Source organism: Bufo bufo, chromosome 4, assembly GCF_905171765.1.
Source record: "Bufo bufo chromosome 4, aBufBuf1.1, whole genome shotgun sequence".
NCBI lineage: Eukaryota > Metazoa > Chordata > Amphibia > Anura > Bufonidae > Bufo > Bufo bufo.
In genome coordinates, this window is record NC_053392.1 from 195,553,912 (window position 1) to 195,581,087 (window position 27,176).

Here is a 27,176-nt window from a genome sequence, read left to right on the forward strand (position 1 = left end):
CCACTGTCATGAAATACAATGGCCCAGATTCAAGAAGCACTTGCGCGGGAACAAGTGTGATTTGCGCCGCGCAAGTACTGATTTGCTCCTATGCAAATTTGCGGCTGATTCTGTAAACCAGTTAAGCCTGAAATGCTGCCATTTTCCCGCGCACGCAGCCTAGCTGTTCCTGCGCAATTTGCGTGCAATTTTGCGCGGGGTGTAAGTTGCGCCTTCATGGAATTCCCTCAGCGAATATGCAAATTAGGTACTGCCGATGATTCAGAAACATGCGCGTGTGATGCGCATCTTGCGCTGGAAGCGTGCAAGCTTTTTTCCCTGGGCAAACTTGCTCCTGTTAAAAGCAGGGGCAAGTTAGCAAAAGATGGCCAAATGTCATCTGAAGGAGCGCGCAACTTCAGCAGCACCTAGACAGACGATCTGAACAAGCAGATTTGAAATACATCTAAAGAACATCTAAATAGTTATTCTAGATGGCAGTTTGTTCTTATACCTTTTTATCCTATGAGAATAAAACACAAAAACAAGTGTTCCTTGTGCTCTTCAAATGAAAAATGACATTTTCAGATGTTTCTAGAATTTACTTATCTCATTCAAGTACTACACTAAAACAGCTGCACCAATAAAATAAAGGCTATGTATGTTTATTTCTGTTCTTTTATAATTTAAATTCTTTATACAGTAATATAAAATATTTTGGTCCCTTTGGGAGGTGCCATGTCTTGCAAAAGGGCTGAATTTCCTTGCTCAGGGGGGGTAGGAAAAAGCAGGATGAAATTCAGCAAAGAACCTGCGCAAGTCTGCTCCTATTTATTTGCTCAGTGCAAGCAGCTGAGCAGGATTTGCCCTGAAATTATGCTAGCAAACCTCTGCTGAGCCGAAAATTCCTCATTTACATAGGGGCACACCCACTTTGACTTGCACGGCCTTGCGCCCTCAGCTTTGCCTTAAACAGGAGCAAATTAAATGAACAAACGATTCCTGAATCAGGTGGCAATTTGGCAAAATTGCTCCAGCGCAGAGAAATTCAGCTGAGCGGCTCAGGTGTAAGTAATGGGCAAATCTACCTGAATCTGGGCCAATGTGTCACAAGAAAACAATGGCTTGGATAAGTAAAAGCGTTCCAAAATTATTACCACATAAAGTGATACAGGGGGTTAAACAACACATGGTAACATAAGATGTCTCTTTATCACAGATCACAATGTACACCATGCTAACTATGCTGAACATTACAGAGATAAGTAATAGCAAAATAGCAAAGTAAACCTTCCCAGAATGTCTCTGTGAGAAGAGAACATGTGGCAGAGTTTATCTTATTGACCACTGATGCAGTCAGCCACTTGGTTACCAGGATATTTCCCTATGACCTAATGTGAAGGACAACACAACTGAACAGATGTGACTACATGACAAATGACCTATAGATAATGTTTCAGGTAGAATATAATTTCCTTAAAGGAGCTTTCCATATAAATATACCATAAATGCTTTGTAGAGGATGATCCCGCCCCTGATACTCTCATCTACAAGGAGACTGGTGATCGGGACCACTATTCACCAGTCTTCCCATAGAAATTTGTTAAAGGGGGGGGGGGGGGGGGGGGGGGACCCAAGTAGGCAGAGCCAACACAAGCCACAAGTAGGCAGGGAGAAGAGAAGTAGGCGTGGACAGAAATACAATATGATGTATGGCTAGTCCGCCCCTGAGAACATCCTTTTAAAGTGAAGACTACATTAAAACTACTTAAACAGAGCAGATACTTTATTATGAACTGCATACATGTCTCCTTAAGGACACAGCCTTATTTCACCTTAAGGACCAGGCCATTTTTTGCAAATCTGACCAGTGTCACTTTAAAACGCTTTGACTTATCCTGGCCATTCTGAGATTGTTTTTTCGTCACATATTGTACTTCATGATACTGGTAAAATGGAGTAAAGAAATTCATTTTTATTTATAAAAAAATACAAAATTTTCCCAAAATGTTGAAAAATTAGCAAATTTCCAAGTTTCAATTTCTCTACTTCTATAATACATAGTAATACCTACAAAAATAGTTATTACTTTACATTCCCCATATGTCTACTTCATGTTAGGATCATTTTGGTAATGACATTATATTTTTGGGGGACGTTACAAGGCTTAGAAGATTTGAAGTAAATCTTGAAATTTCTCAGAAATTTTCAAAAACCAACTTTTTAAGGACCAGTTCAGGTCTGAAGTCATTTTGTGAGGCTTACATAATAGAAACCACCCAAAAATGACCCCATTCTAGAAACTACACCCCTCAAGGTATTCAAAACTTTACAAACGTCGTTAACCCTTTAGGTGTTCCACAAGAAATAATGGAAAATAGAGATACAATTTCAAAATTTCACTTTTTTGGCAGATTTTCCATTTTAATATTTTTTTTCCAGTTACAAAGCAAGGGTTAACAGTCAAACAAAACTCAATATTTATGGCCCTGATTCTGTAGTTTACAGAACACCCCATATGTGGTCGTAAACTGCTGTATGGGCACACGGCAGGGCGCAGAAGGAAAGGAATGCCATACGGTTTTTGGAAGGCAGATTTTGCTGGACTGTTTTTTTTTACACCATGTCCCATTTGAAGCCCCCCTGATGCACCTCTAGAGTAGAAACTCCATAAAAGTGACCCCATCTAAGAAACTAAACCCCTCAAGGTATCCAAAACTGATTTTAAAAATGTCGTTAACCCTTTAGGTGTTCCACAACAGTTATTGGCAAATAGAGATTACATTTCAGAATTTCAATTTTTGGGCAAATTTTCCATTTTAATCAATTTTTTCCAGTTACAAAGCAAGGGTTAACAGCCAAACAAAATTCTATATTTATGGCCCTGATTCTGTAGTTTACAGAAACACCCCATATGTGGTCGTAAACTGCTGTACGGGCACACGGCAGGGCACAGAAGGAAAGGAATGCCATACGGTTTTTGGAAGGCAGATTTTGCTGGACTATTTTTTTGACACCATGTCCCATTTGAAGCCCCCCTGTTGCACCCCTGGAGTAGAAACGTGACCCCATTTTAGAAACTACGGGATAGGGTGGAAGTTTTGTTGGTACTAGTTTAGGGTACATATGATTTTTGGTTGCTCTATATTACACTTTTTGTGAGGCAAGGTAACAAGAAATAGCTGTTTTGGCACGTTTTTTTAATTTTTTGTTATTTACAACATTCATCTGACAGGTTAGATCATGTGGTATTTTTATAGACCAGGTTGTCATGGATGCGGCGATACATAATATGTATACTTTTGAAACAAAAAAAATCATGTTTTAGTGTTTTCATAGTCTGAGAGCCATATTTTTTTTCAGTTTTTGGGCGATTATCTTGGGTAGGGTATGATTTTTGCCGGATGAGATGACGGTTTGATTGGCACTATTTTGGGGTGCATATGACTCTTTGATCGCTTGCTATTACACTTTTTGTGATGTAAGGTGACAAAAAATTGTTTATTTAGCACAGTTTTTATTTTTTACAGTTTTCATCTGAGGGGTTAGGTCATGTGATATTTTTATAGAGCCGGACAATACGGACGTGCCGATACCTAATATGTATACTTTTTTTTTTATGTAAGTTTTACACAATAACAGCTTTTTTTAAATTTTTTTAAATGATGTTTTAGTGTCTCCATATTCTGAGCCATAGTTTTTTTATTTTTTGGGCGATTGTCTCAGGTAGGGGCTCATTTTTTGCAGGATGAGGTGACGGTTAGATTGGTACTATTTTGGTGGGAATACGCCTTTTTGATCACTTGCTTATTTTTTGTGATGAATGGTGACAAAAAAATGGTTTATTAAAAATAAAATTTTATTTTTTTACTCAAAAGTATCAATTTTAAGATATTTTTTTTATTTTCTACAAAGCACATGAAAATAAGCAGTACACCCCAAAATGTATCACCCCATTTCTCCTGTCTTCAGAAATACCCCAATTGTGGCCCTAATCTTATGTCTTGACAGACGGCAGGGCTCAAACTTAAAGGAGCACCCAGTGGCTTTTAGAACACAAGCTTTGCTTGAAAATGTTTTAGGCCCCATTGCACACTTGTAATGGCGTTGAGCTGCCAAATCAATAGAAGAACCCCATATTGGACCCCATTTAGAAAACTAGACCCCCTAAGGTATTCATCTAGGGGTGTAGTGAGATTTTAGACCCCCTAGTTTTTTGTAGAAATTATTGCTATGCAGGCAAAAAAAATTTTTTTTTCTTACACAAAAGTGTCAATTTAAAGACTGATTTTTTTCAACAGAGCACATAAAAATGAAGAAGTACACCCCAAAATATATCACCCCATTTCTCCTGGAATGTGTTTTGGGGTGTCATTTTACATATACCCATGCTGGGTGAGATGAATATCTTGGTCAAATGCCAACTTTGTATAAAAAAAATGGGAAAAGTTGTCTTTTGCCAAGATATTTCTCTCACCCAGCATGGGTATATGTAAAATTACACCTCAAAACACATTCCCCAACTTCTCCTGAGTACGGAGATACCACATGTGTGACACTTTTTTGCAGCCTAGGTGAGCAAAGGGGCCCATATTCCAAAGAGCAACTTTCGGATTTCACCGGTCATTTTTTACACATTTTGATTTCAAACTTCTTACCACACATTTGGGCCCCTAGAAAGCCAGGGCAGTATAACTACCCCACAAGTGACCCCATTTTGGAAAGAAGACACCCCAAGGTATTTCGTGATGGGCATAGTGAGTTCATGGAAGTTTTTATTTTTTGTCACAAGTTAGTGGAATATGAGACTTTGTAAGGGAAAAAAAAAAATCATCATTTTCCGCTAACTTGTGACAAAAAATATTAAATTCTAGGAACTCGCCATGCACCTCACGGAATACCTTGGGGTGTCTTCTTTCCAATATGGGGTCACTTGTGGGGTAGTTATACTGCCCTGGCATTTTCCAGGGGCCCTAATGTGTGGTAAGTAGGTAAATGACCTGTGAAACCCTAAAGGTGCTCTTTGGAATGTGGGCCCCTTTGCCCACCTAGGCTGCAAAAAAGTGTCACACATGTGGTATCGCCGTATTCAGGAGAAGTTGGGCAATGTGTTTTGGGGTGTCTTTTTACATATACTCATGCTGGGTGAGAGAAATATCTTGGCAAAAGACAACTTTTCCCATTTTTTATACAAAGTTGGCATTTGACCAAGATATTTATCTCACCCAGCATGGGTATATGTAAAATGACACCCCAAAACACATTGCCCAACTTCTCCTGAGTACAGCGATACCACATGTGTGACACTTTTTTGCAGCCTAGATGCGCATTCATTTTATGAGGGCATTTTTAGACATTTGGATCCCAGACTTCTTCTCACGCTTTAGGGCCCCTAGAATGCCAGGGCAGTATAAATACCCCACATGTGACCCCATTTTGGAAAGAAGACACCCCAAGGTATTGAATGAGGGGCATGGCGAGTTCATAGAATTTATTTTTTTTGGCACAAGTTAGCGGAAATTTATATATTTTTTTTTTCCTCACAAAGTCTCCCTTTCCGCTAACTTGGGACAAAAATTTCAATCTTTCATGGACTCAATATGCCCCTCACGGAATACATTGGGGTGTCTTCTTTCCGAAATGGGGTCACATGTGGGGTATTTATACTGCCCTGGCATTCTAGGGGCGCTAAAGCGTGAGAAGAAGTCTGGAATATAAATGTCTAAAAATTTTTACGCATTTGGATTCCATGAGGGGTATGGTGAGTTCATGTGAGATTTAATTTTTTGACACAAGTTAGTGGAATATGAGACTTTGTAAGAAAAAAAAAAATAATTTCCGCTAACTTGGGCCAAAAAAATGTCTGAATGGAGCCTTACAGGGGGGTGATCAATGACAGGGGGGTGATCAATGACAGGGGGGTGATCAGGGAGTCTATATGGGGTGATCACCCCCCTGTCATTGATCACCCCCCTGTCATTGATCACCCCCCTATAAGGCTCCATTCAGATGTCCGTATGTGTTTTGCGGATCCGATCCATGCATCAGTGGATCCGTAAAAATCATACGGACATCTGAATGCAGCCTGACAGGGGGGTGATCAATGACAGGGGGGTGATCAATGACAGGGGGGTGATCAGGGAGTCTATATGGGGTGATCACCCCCCTGTAAGGCTCCATTCAGATGTCCGTATGTGTTTTGCGGATCCGATCCATGCATCAGTGGATCCGTAAAAATCATACGGACATCTGAATGCAGCCTGACAGGGGGGCGATCAATGACAGGGGGGTGATCAATGACAGGGGGGTTATCAGGGAGTCTATATGGGGTGATCACCCCCCTGTAAGGCTCCATTCAGATGTCCGTATGTGTTTTGCGGATCCGATCCATGTATCAGTGGGTCCGTAAAAATCATACGGACATCTGAATGCAGCCTTACAGGGGGGTTGATCAATGACAGGGGGGTGATCAGGGAGTCTATATGGGGTGATCACCTCCGTCATTGATCACTCCCCTGTAAGGCTCCATTCAGATGTCCGTACGTGTTTTGCGGATCCGATCCATGTATCAGTGGATCCGTAAAAATCATACGGACATCTGAATGCAGCCTTACAGGGGGGTGATCAATGACAGGGGGGTGATCAATGACAGGGCGGTGATCAGGGAGTCTATATGGGGTGATCACCTCCGTCATTGATCACTCCCCTGTAAGGCTCCATTCAGATGTCTGTACGTGTTTTGCGGATCCGATCCATGTATCAGTGGATCCATAAAAATCATACGGACATCTGAATGCAGCCTTACAGGGGGGTGATCAATGACAGGGGGGTGATCAGGGAGTCTATATGGGGTGATCACCTCTGTCATTGATCACTCCCCTGTAAGGCTCCATTCAGATGTCCGTACGTGTTTTGCGGATCCGATCCATGTATCAGTGGATCCGTAAAAATCATACGGACATCTGAATGCAGCCTTACAGGGGGGTGATCAATGACAGGGGGGTGATCAATGACAGGGGGGTGATCAGGGAGTCTATATGGGGTGATCACCACCGTCATTGATCACGCCCCTGGTTGGCTCCATTCAGACGTCCGTACGTGTTTTGCGGATCCGATCCATCTATCAGTGGATCCGTAAAAATCGTGCGGACGTCTGAATGGAGCTTTACAGGGGGGTGATCAATGACAGGGGGGTAATCAATGACAGGGGGGTGATCAGGGAGTCTATATGGCGTGATCAGGGGTGATCAAGGGTGATTAAGGGTGAATAAGGGGTTAATAAGTGACAGGGGGGGGGTGTAGTGTAGTGGTGCTTGGTGCAACATATTACTGAGCTACCTGTGTCCTCTGGTGGTCGATCCAAACAAAGGGGACCACCAGAGGACCAGGTAGCAGGTATATTAGACGCTGTTATCAAAACAGCGTCTAATATACCTGTTAGGGGTTAAAAAAATCACATCTCCAGCCTGCCAGCGAACGATCGACGCTGGCAGGCTGGAGATCCACTCGCTTACCTTCCGATCCTGTGAGCGCGCGCGCCTGTGTGCGCGGATTCACAGAAAATCTCGGCCATCGCGAGATGACGCATATATGCGTGACTGTGCACAGGGCTGCCGCCTCCGGAACGCGGTCCTGCGTTAGGCGGTCCGGAGGCGGTTAATTAACTCAGATCTAGGATGTGTTATTTTTGTGTTCCCTTTATTTTTTTGAGCAGTATATATATATATATATATATATATATATATATACACTTCTCAAAAAAAATAAAGGGAACACAAAAATAACACATCCTAGATCTGAGTTAATTAAATATTCTTCTGAAATACTTTGTTCTTTACATAGTTGAATGTGCTGACAACAAAATCACACAAAAATAAAAAAATGGAAATCAAATTTTTCAACCCATGGAGGTCTGGATTTGGAAACACACTACAGGCTGATCCAACTTTGATGTAATGTCCTTAAAACACGTCAAAATGAGGCTCAGTAGTGTCTGTGGCCTCCACGTGCCTGTATGACCTCCCTACAACGCCTATGCATGCTCCTGATGAGGTGGCAGACAGTCTCCTGAGGGATCTCCTCCCAGACCTGGACTAAAGCATCTGCCAACTCCTGGACAGTCTGTGGTGCAACGTGACGTTGGTGGATAGAGCGAGACATGATGTCCCAGATGTGCTCAATTGGATTCAGGTCTGGGGAACAGGCGGGCCAGTCCATAGCATCAGTGCCTTCGTCTTGCAGGAACTGCTGACACACTCCAGCCACATGAGGTCTAGCATTGTCTTGCATTAGGAGGAACCCAGGGCCTACTGCACCAGCATATGGTCTCACAAGGGGTCTGAGGATCTCATATCGGTACCTAATGGCAGTCAGGCTACCTCTGGCGAGCACATGGAGGGCTGTGCGGCCCTCCAAAGAAATGCCACCCCACACCATTACTGACCCAATGCCAAACCGGTCATGCTGGAGGATGTTGCAGGCAGCAGAACGTTCTCCACGGCGTCTCCAGACTCTGTCGCGTCTGTCACATGTGCTCAGTGTGAACCTGCTTTCATCTGTGAAGAGCACAGGGCGCCAGTGGCGAATTTGCCAATCTTGGTGTTCTCTGGCAAATGCCAAACGTCCTGCACGGTGTTGGGCTGTAAGCACAACCCCCACCTGTGGACGACGGGCCCTCATATCACCCTCATGGAGTCTGTTTCTGACCGTTTGAGCAGACACATGCACATTTGTGGCCTGCTGGAGGTCATTTTGCAGGGCTCTGGCAATGCTCCTCCTGTTCCTCCTTGCACAAAGGCGGAGGTAGCGGTCCTGCTGCTGGGTTGTTGCCCTCCTTCGGCCTCCTCCACATCTCCATATGTACTGGCCTGTATCCTGGTAGCACCTCCATGCTCTGGACACTACGCTGACAGACACAGCAAACCTTCTTGGCACAGCTTGCATTAATGTGCCATCCTGGATAAGCTGCACTACCTGAGCCACTTGTGTGGGTTGTAGACTCCGTCTCATGCTACCACTAGAGTGAAAGCACCGCCAGCATTCAAAAGTGACCAAAACATCAGCCAGGAAGCATAGGAACTGAGAAATGGTCTGTGGTCACCACCTGCAGAACCACTCCTTTATTGGGGGTGTCTTGCTAATTGCCTATAATTTCCACCTGTTGTCTATCCCATTTGCACAACAGCATGTGAAATTGATTGTCACTCAGTGTTGCTTCCTAAGTGGACAGTTTGATTTCACAGAAGTGTGATTGACTTGGAGTTACATTGGGTTGTTTAAGTGTTCCCTTTATTTTTTTGAGCAGTGTATATATATATATATATTCAGAAAAATGAGCGGCACTCCAAGGATAAAAGCAGTGAACCCTTTATTCACACCGGTGACCCTTTATTCACACACTTTAGCACCACCGGTGTGAATAAAGGGTTCACTGCTTTTATCCTTGGAGTGCCGCTCATTTTTCTGAATTTATCCATCAGGGAAACCAGTCCATTCCCTTTGGGACGTGCACCCGCCTTTTCCCTCTGGAGCCAGTGCCGCCATTTTTCTTTCTATATATATATATATATATATATATATATATATGAGTATATATGGTTTAATTCAAATTGTTAAGAAAATGTTCACAGGAAATTGGAGAAAAAAATACTTTTAGATGGGTAACCCTGTTACTGTCTTAGAAATCCACCACATTCTTATCTTTGTGGCGCGTACAGATTAGAAGTGAAGGTGTGCACTTATAAATGAGGTAGATTTCTGAAAAGGCATTTGCCTGTACATATGACTATGTCTCGCCAAACTGAAAAAAAAGGAAAAGAATTGAACTGTAGTGAAAGGCAACAAGAAAACGGAGCAAAATTTCTCCAACTCAGGGGCGTTGCTAGGGTCTCAAAGGATCCGAGGCCCAAGCCCCAATAAATATGGCCCGGTTCTCTAAGGCTATTTTCACACTGTTCTGGCGGGGGAACAGCCTGCCGGATCCGTGCTACCGCTAATGCACCGTGCCGCCGGATGTCCGCTCCGGCCCCATTCGGTATAATGCCGAGAGGCGGCTGGAATAAAACTGCAGCATGCTGTAGTTTTTTTCAGCCCACTTCTGAGCATGTTTGCCGTACTAGTGAATGGGGCCGGAGCGGATTTCCGGCGGCACGGTGCACTAGCGGTAGCACTGATCCGGCAGGCTGCTCACCCGCCAGAACAGCCTGCCGGTGAGGACTGCTGCTAGGGTGAAAGTAGCCTAAGGTGACCCTCCCCGCTCATGCTGCATTTTGCTGTACTCGCTATACAGCAACACATACCTGTCACATCCGGTGCCTCCAGGTGATGTCTCCTCTGATGTAGATCTTCTCTGTCATCATCTTCTCCACTTGGTCCAGACAACTTCTTTCAGCTGCACCTCATCTCTGCAGAGTGTGACACACAGACATCTTAGCTTCCTCACATTTCTATCATCATCCCATTTGCCGGATCCAGAGCCTGGTCTCGGGAGGGGCACTTTCAGATTATTTTCTGTCCGCCAGCACAAAACAATGGTGCTTATATAACAGACTACACAGTGTAGAGGTATACTGTATATTGTGTGGCACAGTGTAGGCTATATGTGTATAACAAACAAATTTCACATGAAAACTTACAGTTAATTGGCTTGGTCCTTGGGGATCTCGGACACCACTTCAACACTTTGGCTGGGGGGCTCGGTGGAGCTGATGTTGTGTTTTATCCTAATGAGAAAGATTTCATAATAAGGATTTGGAGAAGAGGCAAAGGAATATCAGAGCAGGGAGAGGATGGTGCCGCTACTAGGGGGCTCATACCATGGGGGAGTAATAAAGCCCACCATAATGCCCCCCCCAGTAGAAATAATTCTCCCTATAATGTGACAGTGCAAAAAATACCCCCTTGTAATGCCCCCAGTTAAGCTAATGTCCCCATTGTGCCCCCATAATGTGCCAGTATAAAATACCCCTCTATAGTGCCCCCAGTAAAGGCCCCCATAGTGCTCCTCTCCCCCTTCCTCCTAGTGCCCCCCATAATGCCCCAATAGATGCCCTCAGTGTCCCCTATCATTTGCAAGTATAAAATACCCCTTCTTAGTGCCCCCCGTAGATGACCCCATAGTACTCCTCTCCTACTTCCCCATAGTACCCACCATAATGTGTCCCAGTATAAAATTCTACTGTACAGAGCCGCCCATATAAAATACCCCTTCTTTGTGGCATCAGTAGATGTCCCTATAGAGCCCCCAATAATGTGCCAGTAATAAGTGCCCCCAATAATGTGCCAGTAATAAAAGCACTCCCCCCATCATGTGCCAGTAATAAAAGCACCCCCCATCATGTCCCAGTAATAAAAGCACTCCCCCCATCATGTGCCAGTAACAAGACCAAACCCCCAATCATGTACCACTAATAAGAACCCCCCCATCATGTGCCAGTAATAAGAGCCCCCCCATCATGTGCCAGTAATAATAGCCCCCCCATCATGTGCCAGTAATAAAAGCCCCCCCATCATGTGCCAGTAATAAAAGCCCCCCCATCATGTGCCAGTAATAAAAGCACTCCCCCATGATGTGCCAGTAATAAGAGCCCCCCATCATGTGCCAGTAATAAAAGCCCCCCATCATGTGCCAGTAATAAGAGCCCCCCATCATGTGCCAGGAATAACAGCCCCCCCCAATGTGCCAGTAATAACAGCCCCCCAATGTGCCAGTAATAACAGCCCCCCAATGTGCCAGTTATAACAGCCCCCCCCCCCCAATGTGCTAGTAAAAGTATTGTGTATATATATATAAAAAAATTAATAAAAAAAAACACTTATACTTACCTCCATGTCAGCGATGCCCCCCACAATGGAAGCGCTCATCTCCCTGTGCCCCGCCGCCACTCCCCACTTCTGAGCATAGCCGCGCCGCCAGATCGGGGGGGGGGAATTGCCCCGTTGCCCCCCCCCGATCCGCCAGTGCATTATCCCCAAACCTGGAGCCCCCACAGTGTTCTCCGGTTGCTCGCTGTGCTCCCCAACTCCCCCAAATACTATCCTGAAGAAAAATGAGTGCTGTACAGATAGCCCCCCCATAGTAATATTGCTCCTTATAGTCCCACCAATAGTTATTCCCTTCTACAGTGTCCATTAGTTATACTGCCCCCTACAGTGCTCCCAACAGTGCCTCCATTAGTAGAAGAGCCCTCCAGTATTAATAATGCCCTCACAGACCCCTCAGTAGTAATAAGGACCCCATAGTGCTATTAGTAGAAATAAGTCCCTCCTATAGAGACCCCAGTAGTAATAAGAACACCTAATGTCCCCTGGATTTAAAATGCCCTCACAGTGCCCCTAGTATTTATATTGCTCTCTCCTGTTATAATGCTCTCCCATGCAGTAGTTATATATCTCCTTTTAGTGTCCTCACAAATTATAATTACTTAACCCCTCCACCATACAGTCCCATGTAAACAACACTATTTCCCCCCCCTCCGCCATAGAGTCCCATGTAAATAACACCACCCCCTCTCCAACCACTATCAACATACAGTCCCATGTAAATAACATCACACCATCTCTCCAGCCTGGTCCAATATACAGTCCCATGTAAATAACATCCCTCTCTGTCTACAGCCCCCTCAAATATACAGTCCCATGTAAATACCACCCCTCTCTGTCTACAGCACCCTTCAATATAAAGTCCCGTGCAAATAACACCACCCCCGTCTCCAGCCTCCTCCAACATACAGCCTCATGTAAATAAAATCACTCCCTCTTTCAGCCTCCTCCAACATACAGTCCCATGTAAGTAACATCACTCCCTCCCACAGCCGCCATCAACATGCAGTCCCATGTAAATAACATCACTCCCTCCCACAACCGCCATCAACATACAGTCCCATGTAAATATCACTCCCTCCCGCAGCTGCCATCAATCTACAGTCTCATGTAAATAACATCACTCCCTCCCCCAGCCACCATCAATATACAGTCCCATGTAAATAACATCACTCCCTCCCACAGCCGCCTTCAACATACAGCCTCATGTAAATAACATCACTACCTCCCCCAGCCACCATCAATATACAGTCCCATGTAATTAACATCACTCCCTCCCCCAGCCACCATCAATATACAGTCCCAAGTAAAAAACATCACTCCCTTCCCTAGCCACCATCAATATACAGTCCTATGTAAATAACATAACCCCCTCCCCAGCCTTATCCAACATACAGTCCCATGTAAATCACTCCCTCCCCTAGCCACCATCAATATACAGCCCCATGTAAATAACATCACTCCTGAACATTTAGTCCCATGATAACATCCCTCCCTTCAGCCCTAACATATAGTCCCAGTTAAATAACCACAACTCCCAGCATTGCTCTGCCTGTAGTAGACCTCACCACAGCTTCTTCCCCAGGACTTCTCCTCTTCACTGTGGGCCTCTCCTGCACTGGTCACATGATGGTGACATCATCGAAGGTCCTTCTCAACCCCTGCCTTCTGCACTGATCACGTGACCTGTGATGTGATCACAGGTCCTTCAGATCTTGCAGTGCAATATATTCAATTGTATTGCCATCCTAAGGACGGCAATACATTTGTATCTGCCTGGCAGGCAGTACATTCGGGGCCTGGGACAAAACATCAAGGGACCAGATCCCGAATGTTTTAGCCTAGCAACGCCCCTGCTCCAACTATGTTGCAAATTCTAGTTTGTTCACAAGATACAAGAACACTGATAGGGCTATAATGACAAGCTGGCATTCAAGGACAGTGACTATCTGAGAGATAGTGACACGGTGCACCATAACAGGCCCCTACCCGGCAAGGTAGAAATCGCTATGCACACAATCAACCAGTCACCTACAGAATATATAAAAGAACAGTGTCCAGAACCGTCTGTAGGAACAGTAATGGATCACTAATACACAAAATAATGTAAGGATTTCTACACATCCCTTAGTGTACAAGCCCTTAGTGTACTGGTGAGGAACAACTCAATCATTAGAGATCCTCCAAATAAAAAAATATCATGCCAATATCATGATACAGTAATGTGAATGGATTTAACAGCTTTGTGTGGCAGGACATAGTCATAAAAAATGAAATTAGGAAAATTAAGAAAACAAATCAGAAAAGATAAAATTTGTTCCAATGTGGGCAAATGGGGCAGGAAATTTGGGTGTCCCTCCTCCCATGTTTGCTACACACCCAGCATAGTTTCTGAGGATATGTCTTGCTGGTAGTGGCAGGGACGGGGTGAGGAAAGTGTCGTTCTGAAAGCCTTCGAACATCCTCAGATGTAGACATCCTTCCTGTCCTTCCACTTCACTGCAAGCAGCTGGTCACTTGCAAGCATGAAGGATGCTCCTTTCTCCAACCACTTGGACACCAGCTGTTGTGGGTATCCCACTCTATTTTTACGGACTGTCCCACAAGCCCCTGTCTTTGTAGCATGGAGGTATTTATAAAGGGGTATACTAGTATAAAAGTTATCCGTGTACACGCGATACCCTATGTGCAGGACTGGCGCCAATAGATACCACATAATTTTTCCCAATGTCCCAATATTTTCAGGGCAGCCTGGGGGGTTAAGTTGGGAGTCTCTGCCCTCATATACAGTCAGACCGCAGGTGTAGCCGGTTGTGCTCTCGCACACCTTATATATTTTTACCCCATATCTGGCACGCTTGGAGAGAATAAACTGACGGAAGGAATGATGGCCTTCGAAACTCAAAAGGGATTCATCGACGGATAGATTTTTTTCAGGGGTATTTAATATTAAGAATAAATCTGTAAGGTGGAAAATAAGGGGCTCAATTTATTTAGGCGGTTGTAGGCTGGGTCAGTTCTGGGAGGGCCTTGGGAATTGTCAGAAAAATGCATTAGGGCTTCATAGCGGTTCGGGACATAACTGCTGCAAACACAGGGGTTGAATGGACAGTACTCACAGCCCAATACAATCGGACAGATGGCTTTTTTGCAATGCCCATGTCCGGGGTAAGACCCCAAAAATTTTTAATTTCAGGAACACTGATAGACGTGGGCTTTTGTACAGCAAACTGTGTGGCGTATAGATTAATTTGCTGCACAATTAACTCCAGGACTTCATCATCCACAAATAAATGAAAAAAATCATAAGGGGTAAAACAGGTGATGTCCACATTAATTTGGGGAGTGGATAAAAATTGGGGTACTTGGGGGGAAAAAATGAAGTGGCTGGAACCCACGTAGTAGAAGGGACAGGACCGCTGGGTGGAGAATGAGATGAGGTGGCGACTTCTACCACCATAGGGCTATGGGGTCTGGGGATGGAAGCGGAACTAGAGTCTCCGCTATCTGAAGATATTTCCGCCTCTGAAGCGGTGTCAGATTCAGAGTGGTTAGAGCAGAGAAATTCATATGCCTGCTCTGCACTGAATAATCTGTGAGACGTTTATTTTTTTTAAATAAAAAACTCAGAAAGAAATTAAAATAACTGACCGTCCCTAATAGACTAGTGACGAACACCCACTGACGGACACCCACTGACTGCCAGTAACCGCCTCCATCATTCTTGAGGACAGGGGGGGTGAGGATCGGGACTCAGCTTTCCCTTATGGGGAAGCTGGGGGACCCGATCACTGCACCGAAGGCTTTCTCCCTCCTCTCTTACATTTTCAGTGATCGCCGTGATACAGTGTATCATGGCGATCACATGATCAGAGACCTCTTGTCACGGTTTCTGATCACTGCCCCGAGCCCTCAGCTACCTCCGGGCTGTAGCTGCAGCGCATGATTTTAGCGCTAACTTGGGCTGAAGTGCTGCCGTAAAAAGGCGGCTCTTGAGCCCAAGGCTCCTTAGTGACCGCCGTAAAAACATGTATGGGTGGTCACTAAGGGGTTAAAAAAAGTTTTTAAAGTTTTAAAAAATATTTTAAAAAGTCTAAAGTATTAAAATATAAACTTATTTATCCCATACAGTGAATGCTTTTTCATCATTTGATCTCCCCCAAACAAATTAAATAAAAAATGATCAAAAAGTCATAACACCCCAAAATAGTAACACTGAAAACTACAGATCACCCCACAAAAAATTAGTCCACACACAGCTCCGTATACATATAAAAAAAGTTATGGGTGTCAAAATATGGTGATGAAAATAAAATAAAATTCCAAAAACTATACAAATGTGGTATCGATGTAATTGTACTGTCCCAGAGAATAAAGAGCACAGGTCAGTTTCATTGTATAGGGACCCATAAAACAATGGTGGAATAACAATTATTTTTTTGCCTCCCACTACATTGTATGCAAAATTAAATACTGACATTAGAAAGTACAACTTGTCCGACACAAAAAAGCCTTCATATGGCTATGTGAATGCTAAAGCAAAAAAGTAATGGCTCTGGAAAGGCAAGGGGTGAAAATCACTGTGTCATGAAATGGTTAAGAGTACATCTTAAGGCACATCATTACGAGAAACTTTGAAGAAATATCTAGAAATATTTATATTGACTCGAGCTGTTGCAAAGGCCAAATTGAAGATGATGTACAGAACACTGCACTCACTACCACTATTCATTCTGAGGCACAAATACTCTTCAAATCAGCAAAAGTAAATAGACCTGTGCAAACAGAAGGAAGCTGGAAGCAAGGGGCACAATGGTAGGAGAGGGAGACATTAAGGTTTCATTTAATTCACGGTCATGCTCCAATGCTGCAGCTTCACCAAATGTCACCATGGAGCTGTAGCCTAATTGAGTACTCCGCTAAAGACCAAATTATCCTTTGTAATTATTTAGTAGGATTTTTTTTAGCTGTGTTATTTCTGCACTAACAGAGGCAGCAGTCCACAGAGACTCCATCCAATCTTAAAGTGGTTCTCCTGGCTTTTTAAAAATGTATTCTATCTTCAGCCCTGTCGAAGGAAGATCATTTAGTAAGTACTAAATGGCTTTATTTCGAGTTTATGCCCTGTAGTGCCATCCCTCCCCCATTGATGTCCGGCAATTTACAGCTGTGGCCCCTCCCTCTAAGCCCCACCGCCTTTTGGTAAAAGTGGGTGCCTAAACCTCTGCCTAACCCCTCAGCCTAACCCCACAGATTCATATTGCTGTTTTCTTTATAATCATATATTGTGCTTGTGAATATAGTAGTAATAGATAGAATCGCTTTCTAAGCATAGAAATCCACTCTTCTCAACATGGTAAGGCTATGGAGTAGTGTATATGATATGTACTCTGCTCTCAGCATGCTGATGTCTAGCCTTGTCAATAGTGATGTCGCGAACATAAAATTTTCAGTTCGCGAACAGCGAACGCGAACTTCCGCAAATGTTCGCGAACTGGCGAACCGGGCGAACCGCCATAGACTTCAATAGACAGGCGAATTTTAAAACCCACAGGGACTCTTTCTGGCCACAATAGTGATGAGAAAGTTGTTTCAAGGGGTCTAACACCTGGACTGTGGCATGCCGGAGGGGGATCTATGGCAAAACTCCCATGGAAAATTACGTAGTGGACGCAGAGTCGGGTTTTAATCCATAAAGGGCATAAATCAACTAACATTCCTAAATTGTTTGGAATAACGTGCTTTAAAACATCCAGTGTGTGTATACGATCAGGTATGATGTTGTATCGATCAGGTAGTGTAAGGGTTACGCCCGCATCACAGACATTGACAGACCAAACTCCCCTTTTAATGCACCGCAAACAGTTCATTTGCACAACCGCAAACTCCCCATTTGCACAAGGTTGGATACCAAGCTAGCCACGTCCCGGTGATGTCATTGAAGGTTTCTTCCTCCACCCAGCCACGTACAACACCAAGGGTCCCCGAAAGGTCAATTGAATTGATTTTTCGAACGGGGAGATGGTTAAAAAAACGCTGGCTCCCTCCCCTTTGTTTTTATCCACGGTGACTGCGTCTGCGCCGTGCAATTTACTGTCACACCCGATATGAGTGGTATTTTCTGTAGTACTATTCTCATCAGTTTAATCCCTCTAACGTCCCCGACTCCCCAATCTGGGGGCCATTTATTAAACAGATTTTTCGGACGGGGAGATGGTTAAAAAAACGCTGGCTCCCTCCACTCTGTTTTAATCCACGGTGACTGCGTCTGCGCCGTGCAATTTACTGTCACACCCGATATGAGTGGTATTTTCTGTAGTACTATTCTCATCAGTTTAATCCCTCTAACGTCCCCAATCTGGGTGCCATTTATTGAATAGATTTTTCGAACGGGGAGATGGTATCAGTGGTTGGCACTGGCAGTGGGCACACTACAGTCAGTAGAAGCGGGCCTGACACACACTGGCAGCAGGCAAGCAACTGAAATTACACTAAAGTGTAAAAATTAAATGCCTTATTTATCGGCAAGCTACTGTGCCACCCGGTATGAGTGGTTGGCACTGGCAGTGGGCACACTACAGTCAGTGGAAGAGGGCCTGACACACACTGGCAGCAGGCAAGCAACTGAATTTAGACTACTGTCTAAAAATTAAATGCCTTATTTATCGGCAAGCTACTGTGCCACCCGGTATCAGTGGTTGGCACTGGCAGTGGGCACACTACAGTCAGTGGAAGCGGGCCTGACACACACTGGCAGCAGGCAAGCAACTGAATTTAGACTACTGTCTAAAAATTAAATGCCTTATTTATCGGCAAGCTACTGTGCCACCCGGTATCAGTGGTTGGCACTGGCAGTGGGCACACTACAGTCAGTTGAAGTCGGCCTGACACACACTAGCAGCAGGCAAGCAGCTGAAATTACACTAAAGTGTAAAAATTAAATGCCTTTTTTAAGCAAAGTCCTGTGCCACTCGGGATGACAGGGGTGGGCACTGGCAGTGGGCACACTACAGTCAGTTGAAGTCGGCCTGACACACACTGGCAGGCAACTAACCTTAGATTAAAGTGTAAAAATGAAGTGCCTTTTTTTTAAGCAAAGTCCTGTGCCACACGGGATGACAGGGGTGGGCACTGGCAGTGGGCACACTACAGTCAGTTGAAGTCGGCCTGACACACACTAGCAGCAGGCAAGCAGCTGAAATTACACTAAAGTGTAAAAATTAAATGCCTTTTTTAAGCAAAGTCCTGTGCCACTCGGGATGACAGGGGTGGGCACTGGCAGTGGGCACACTACAGTCAGTTGAAGTCGGCCTGACACACACTGGCAGGCAACTAACCTTAGATTAAAGTGTAAAAATGAAGTGCCTTTTTTTTAAGCAAAGTCCTGTGCCACACGGGATGACAGGGGTGGGCACTGGCAGTGGGCACACTACAGTCAGTTGAAGTCGGCCTGACACACACTAGCAGCAGGCAAGCAGCTGAAATTACACTAAAGTGTAAAAATTAAATGCCTTTTTTATGCAAAGTCCTGTGCCAGCCGGTATGAGTGGTGGGCACTGGCAGTGGGCACACTACAGTCAGTGGAAGTCAGCCTGACACACACTGGCAGGCAACTAACCTTAGATTAAAGTGTAAAAATTAAGTGCCTTTTTTTAAGCAAAGTCCTGTGCCACACGGAATGACAGGGGTGAGCACTGGCAGTGGGCACAGTACAGTCTGTGGGCCTGCAGCTCCTCACACACAGGCAGGCCAGGCAACTGCAATATGTATATAAAGGAAAAAAAAAAAGCAGACTAATGTTGCAGCCCTAAAAAGGGCTTTTTGGGGTGCTGTCAGGACGCTGTCCTTACAGCAGAGATCAGATGAGTCTTTCAGGACTGGAGTGGACACTGAATTCACTAGCCTAGCTATCGATTTCCCAATTAAATCAGCAGCAGTTACAGTCTCCCTCCTCTCACTAAGACTGCAGCTTCAGAATGAATCTAAAATGGATGCTGTGCAGGAGGTGGGAGGGTCTGGGAGGGAGGGTATGCTGCTGATTGGCTGGAATGTGTCTGCTGACTGTGAGGTACAGGGTCAAAGTTTGCTCAATGATGATGTATAGGGGGCGGACCGAACATCGCATGTGTTCGCCCGGCAGAGGCGAACGCGAACAAGCTATGTTCGCCGGGAACTGTTCGCCGTCGGATAGTTCGGGCCATCTCTACTTGTCAACCCTCCCCTCATCCTTAAGACTACACCCATGTATTGCGGGGCCTGCTGCAGTACATGGGCGCATTCTTAAAGAGAACCTATCACCATAAAAATGGAATATAAGCTACAGGCAGCATGTTATAGAGCAGGTGAAACTGAGATGATTGATATATAGTTTTATGATTTTTATGGTAAAAGATTCAGTAAAACTTGTAGTTTGTTCATTTAAAGTCCTGCTGATTCTGGACTTTGAAGTCAGGTAGGCGGTCCTATCAGTGATTGACAGCCTTCCCTCTATGACTGTGTATACAGAGAGAGCTGTCAATCACTAACAGGACCGCCTCCTGGACCTGAAAGCTCAGAATGAGCAGGAATTTAAATGAATAAAATACGTTATATTGAATCTTTTCCCACAAAAGTATATATCAATCTGCTTATCTCCTCCTGCTCCATAAAATGCTGCCTGCAGTTAAAACACCATGCTCAATGCAACAGGTTCCCTTTAAGGATGAGGAGGGCTATAGTCACATTTAATATACTGTCTCTCACTGTAGTTGTCCCCTGCACTGAGCTCCTCTTCATCACATCTCTCTGGGACACTTTGCTTGCTCACATACCAGTTGGCAAGTCACTCAACCACCCCTTCAAGACAAGTTCAATTGGAGTCAGATCCATAGCAGTGATGCTGGGGCGGACAACCGCTGGCAAGAGAGCCACGCTCTCACTTCCTCCTTAGCGTGGCGGGCAATGGACAGTGGTAGACTGAGCTGATTGGTGGAGGCGGAGAAGCAGTTCCCGGCAATCACCAGTCAGCTCAATATCTAGTGCTGCTCCTTTCGCCTCCTCTGCCTTAAGCCGTCTGCGAAGCTTCTCTCATGTCGTGCATGTCGGGCCGCTGGTGCTGACAGAATGTTGCTCTTCACTGGCGCTGGACATGCTGCTCACAGTCTGACACTGTTACTGCCCCTACCCAAACCCCATTCCCCACTCCCGAGGCAACCTAAACTGGAGTGAGGAAAAGTGTATAAAAAAAGTTGGTTACTGGAGCCACCCCCCCTTGCTGGGTTCCGCCCTAGGCACCTGCCCTCCTGTGCCTAGTGAGAGATGTCCCTCGCTCTGCCACTGCACTGACACAGGCTGCAGGCTTTTCTTCCTGGGTCCAGACCAGATGTATGTGCTTCTTTTCCTGTTTAGCTGCACTTACTATTATGCTTACTCACCCCATCATGACCTAGGTGGAAAAGCCTGTGTCATTGCAGCGGATATGGCGCCATCAGCAGAGCGACTTATGGGTAGGTACTAGGTACTTATTAAAACAATCTTCCTTACACAGGGCTGAACACAGAAAGTTTTTTTTTTTTTTTTAAAGCCAGGAGAATCCACATCGCGTTTTTACCATCCGTTACGTAACAAAAAATTCCATTGTAAAAAAAAAAAGAAAAAAGTATACAGGATACAAGTACTGCATTTTTTGTATCCTTTTTTTGTAACATATACGTCAAAGAGGCATAAAACGTGATGTGAACACACCCTAAATGACCCTAAATTGTAACATTTCGAAGAAATGTATGTAGTTAATTCAGTACTTCCATCCATGGCTGTTGGAGATGGTTGGATCATGGACGGATTTCGTTTTTTTATAGGGCACTTTTGGAGAAAACCTGGGGTGGGCCTGGCAGCAAACCATGACTCAATGTCTGAGTTTTTTCTTCTCTCTCTCTTCACACTAGTTACTGTGTCCTGAAGACTTCCATTTCACGTCGCTGTAAGATGAGCATCAAACACCATTTCCAAATAGAACAAAAAGACAACTAAACATGTTTGTTATCTGAACGGAATGCGTAGATTACCATTTGTTTGCGTCTCTACCCATGCACTTATTATTTCGGCAGAAGCTTTCAAATCTTGGAAATTCACCAGCTTTATTTCACTCTTGAAAAAATCTCTGTTGCTATGGAGATACTGCTCCTTCACGTGGAAGCCTTCTTGAAGGTAGAGGGCATTTGCAAGATTAAATGTAAATTCTTTATTTTCTTCTGAAATGACAGCAAGCAGCTTTTGGAGCCCAGAAAACTCCTCACCTACAGAACATGGGATTTGCATTAGTGGATTTTATTGATCAAAGTAAACATAAAAAATTTATTATAATAGGTCTTCACATGAGAATGTATTTCCTGCCCCGTGGCATACTGTACATTATAGCAGGCGCTGTGTACATGGTTGTCCAGATATAATATACAGCAAATCATGGAGAGGCAGCATTAAAGGGAAGAAATAGGATGTAGAAAATAGTGCTTGTCACTATAACAGAAATATGATTAGCTGAACAATCCAGAAAACCCACATGTATTGAATTGCAAAGAGATGATAGACTTGATTTATTAATCCAGGAGAACATTCTCCCAGCCCTATATTCCCTCCTTGGATATATACAGAAGGACTGTAATAGTAATGCCTGGCAATACTCAGGGTGGGAATGTGTTTTATCTGGGCCATCACCATGGAGCAAGAACAGGTTATGTTGGATTCTGTTTTACCTTAAGAGCTTTCAACTAAAATCCAAGATATATCTTAAGTAATGGATTAAAGGGATTGAACACCATGTAGTTTTTGGACCCAACATCTTATGCTGATTCATTTTTAAAGGGGTTGACCCCTGATTCACTATTATTTTCCTCTGTTAGATTATGCAAAACATAGATTTTCAAATGGAATTGCTTCAGATGTTCCAGTGTCAAAATATTGTTTTAAAAATATCTTATGCTACCCATCTGTTGTTCTTTTTATTCCGTCTCAAAATGTCCACCTAATGATTCCAGTGCTGGTGGTCACACATGCTCAGTAGCTCAGTTCTACTGCCCAGATGCTTGTGTGCACAGTGATCCCTAATATTGTGCAGGTACCCTAGAAGGTACTTTTACTCACCCGGGCTGTACTCATTAGGTGGGTTTTCTCAGAGAGAACCAAAAGAATGCCAAGGAGCTCCATAACAAGTACAGGGATACACCTTAATAAAATGGGAATGGTTGGTGATATTAACTTCCTGTTTGTGGCACATTAGTATATGTGAGGGAGAAACTTTTCAAGATGGGTGGTGACCATGGCGGCCATTTTGAAGTCGGCCATTTTGAATCCAACTTTTGTTTTTTCAATAGGAAGAGGGTCATTGGACACATCAAACTTATTGGGAATTTCACAAGAAAAACAATGGTGTGCTTGGTTTTAACGTAACTTTATTCTTTCATGAGTTATTTACAAGTTTCTGACCACTTACAAAATGTGTTCAATGTGCTGCCCATTGTGTTGGATTGTCAATGCAACGCTTTTCTCCCACTCTTGACACACTGATAGCAACACCGCAGGAGAAATGCTAGCACAGGCTTCCAGTATCCGTAGTTTCAGGTGCTGCACATCTCGTATCATCTGAAGGCAATCGTCTATGCCAGGGATCAGCAACCTTCGGCACTCCAGCTGTTGTGAAACTACAATTCCCAGCATGCTCCATTCATTTCTATGAGAGTTCTGAGAAGAGCAGAGCAAGTATGCATGCTGGGAGTTGTAGTTTCACAACACCTGGAGTGCCGGAGCTTGCCTACCCCTGGTCTATGCTATGAAGATACGAGATGTGCAGCACCTGAAACTATGGCTACTGGAAGCCTGTGCTAGCATTTCTCCTGCGGTGTTGCTATCAGTGTGTGAAGAGTGGGAGAAGAGGGTTGCATTGACAATCCAACACAATAGGCAGCACATTGAACACATTTTATAAGTGGTCAGAAACTTGTAAATAACTCTTGAAAGAATAAAGTTACGTTAAAACCAAGCACACCATTGTTTTTCTTGTGAAATTCCCAATAAGTTTGATGTGTCACATGACCCTCTTCCTATTGAAAAAACAAAAATTGGATTCAAAATGGCTGACTTCAAAATGGCCGCCATGGTCACCACCCATCTTGAAAAGTTTCCCCCCTCACATATACTAATGTGCCACAAACAGGAAGTTAATATCACCAACCATTCCCATTTTATTAAGGTGTATCCATATAAATGGCCCACCCTGTATAATATTTAGTCATGTGAAAACACCTTGTATACCATATATGTTCGGAGCAACCAGAGCTCTGTTTCCCTGAGACAGACATACAAGGATAAAATTATTCTTGCTTTCATCCACCATCAGAGGGAACTTAAAAGCTTACTGCATTTGTTTTTTATCAGTAAGCTCCACAGTTCCCTCTAATGAGAGCTGCAGGAATCTGAATTATCAGCACTGTGTACAAGATGTTCATACGTCATAGTGAAGGGTCCCGGTGCTGAGATTGACCCTACCAATTACTAAAATGAGGAGTTAGAAGTGTCTCTCTTTGCTTCTGGAGACGAACTGAAGACAGTCTCAACAGAAAGTCCTTTGGGCACCGTTTGCTTCTGTCCTTTAACAGAAATGTGCTTCTATTAGTTTCGTTGTTCTGCCTCTATAATGGAGCAGAACAACAGAAATAATGGCGCTAATATGAACTTTTCCTGACCGTGTAATCATTATTTGTTGCCTACAAGCCCAGAAAAGTTCACATCCTGGACACTACACATGTAACATGAACATATCATTTTCATGTACAGTATATGCCATTCATATAAATAATAGACAGAGACACAACAATAGTTTATGATCATGGTACCATCTAATCCACCTTCTAGTAAAATGTAATGTTTCAGAAGACCACCTTCAAAATCAAGAACACCACAACTTCATCCATTTTGCCATGAAACATTACATATGTACATTCATAATGTAAATTCAAAGTAAAAAAAAAAGTTAATTACTGATATAGAAACCAGTATCTCTACTAATGGATAAACAGAAACCTCAACCAAACCTGTTAGTCCAGGTGACTTTTCAGAATCAGCTGTTGTGTGTATACATGAGGAGTAGCACTGTATTTGGCTGTGATATAACTATTATGTGCTCTTTTTCACCACTACAGGCTCTATCGCTAATTCTCAGTTCTCACTGATCTAGTGGGTATTGACTATGACTAGCTGCTGTGAAGTCTTCTATACACTGCACACAGAAACTACAAGTTATTCTGCTTCATCTACAGAGAACCAGCAGCAGCATGGAGGAAATTATGAGCAGTATAGATGTGAATCCAGTAGCTGCGAGACAGTTAAAGGTCTCCAGCACTTTGCGGCCTCCTTCCTAAGTATAGGTGCGGGTCCCAGAGGTGGGACCCACATCTGTCAGACATTGGGGACATATCCTAGTGATATATGCCCCCAATGTACAAGATTTGAATGCCACTTTAATTGCTGCAGTAAACTGTCTCGATATCTCTATGCTTCTCTATCATTTTGCTTCAGTTGTTCAAAAGAGGTTCATTTTACCCATACTTCTTTAGACAATGGCTGAATGTAACGTAATTTCTGCTGATTTGCTTAGAGTTCAAGGAGGAGAATAGCATACACTACTCACAAAAAGTTATTTGGCTTGTGGGTGAAATGTCATGATGACCCTAAAATGCCCTCTATTCTTTACAGGTGAACTTAATGTGACCTTCTCTAAACTTTCGAATGCACATGTCCAACTGTTCAATGTTTCAGTACTTTTTTCAGAACTTGCAGTTCGGCAAAATTCGCACCAGGTGTTTGATCCATGAATCACCCAATATATTTCCTGTTTCCATAAGAATTGATATTTAAGCAGCCCCCCTCATCATGCTGTTCACATTTTGACATCATGAAACCAAGATGATACCTAACAGTTGATCAACCGTACCATGCCATTGCAAGGCTTCAAGCAGGAGCCACTGAGCTTACAATGTCAAAGAGTGTCATCAGCAGGTTGCAACAGAGAGACTGGAAGAGTCACAGAAAGGCATAGATGGACTTCCTTTGCCACATCCCACACTGATGACCGCTTCATTGTGAACAATGCCCCATGGAACTGGACTATGAATGCAACACAACTGACATATTTAAGGGAGGTGAGAGGCATCCAAGTGTTACAGACCATTTGAAAACGTTTACATCAAGATGGTCTGCATGCTAGACGACCTGCAAGGGTACCTGACCCCACCACCAGTCACAGGCAACATCATCTTGCATGAGCCGGGGAGCATCTAAGCTGGACGAGAAACTAGTGGGCCTCAGTGCTGTTCACTGATGTAAATTGATTCATGCTGAGCAGAAATCATGGCCACTAGCGATGTTGGGGATGTCAAGGAGAGTGTTATGCATCAGTCTGGTAGTGGTATTGCAGTATGGGTAGATGTGTCTAGTCAATACAGAACTCCCTACACTTTGTGAATAGTACAGTGACAAGCCCATACTACTTGAATAACATCATTAATCCAGTCATTGTGCCTCTGCATGAACAACACAGGCCTAATTTCATCTTCATGGACGACAATGCACCAGCTCATCAAGGTTGCATCATAAGGGAATAGCTGCTGGAGACTGGGGTACCTTAAATGGAGTGGCCTGAACTTTCTCCAGACCTGAATCCCATTGAAAACCTATGGGATCAGGTGAGTCATCGTGTAGAGGCTCTTAACTCTGTATCCCAGAACCTCAATGACCTGAGGGTTACCCTTCAAGAAGAGTGTGATGCCATGCCTCAGCAGACAATAAGTCGACTTGTGAACTGCATGAGATGTCGTTGTCAAGATGTAATTGATGCTCAAGGCCACATGACCAGTTTTTAAGACACCGGCTCAGGTGCTTTTAATTAGCAGAAGTCTGCAAAGGGTTTATAAATTCCTACCACCTCTCAGTTGGTGTTCCTGAGAGGCTGTGAACAGGTGAGCTCTTTGCACCTGTTCACATTATGCGGTGCTGGACGGTGGCCGTCGCTGATTTTGTGCTGTGCTGGTGGAGTGATGGGGCCCAGGGCCTAGGTGGCTTTGCCGCACAGTGAGGGCGTTGTGTGGCTGCTGGGTCCCATTGCCTGCTGGAGCGGTGTGGGGGCGCGATAGTCGCCGCACAGTGCCGCGCCAAAGTTAGAGTAGGTCCCCACTTGAAGAGGCAACCTTGTCGTGGTAAGTGGGCCTATGCTCTTTGATCAAACTGTATACTAATGCCTCCTAATAGTGCATAGCAATAGATTGATAATAGTGCTGTATAGCCATGTTTTATCATGCTGAAATTTAAAACAGTTGTTGTATCAAAAGCATAGTAATGAGGATGTGCGA

General features: G+C 44.0%; 1 protein-coding gene across 1 annotated transcript in view; it reads right to left on the bottom strand.

The window, feature by feature from the left end:
* The window catches only part of SERPINI2 (serpin family I member 2), a 148,014-nt gene that overhangs the window by 92,074 nt on the left and 28,764 nt on the right, over window positions 1-27,176 (bottom strand). Inside the window, exon 3 of the mRNA XM_040428181.1 lies at window positions 21,843-22,073. Coding sequence (XP_040284115.1) covers window positions 21,843-22,073 — 231 coding nt within the window. The remainder of the gene's footprint in view (window positions 1-21,842; window positions 22,074-27,176) is intronic.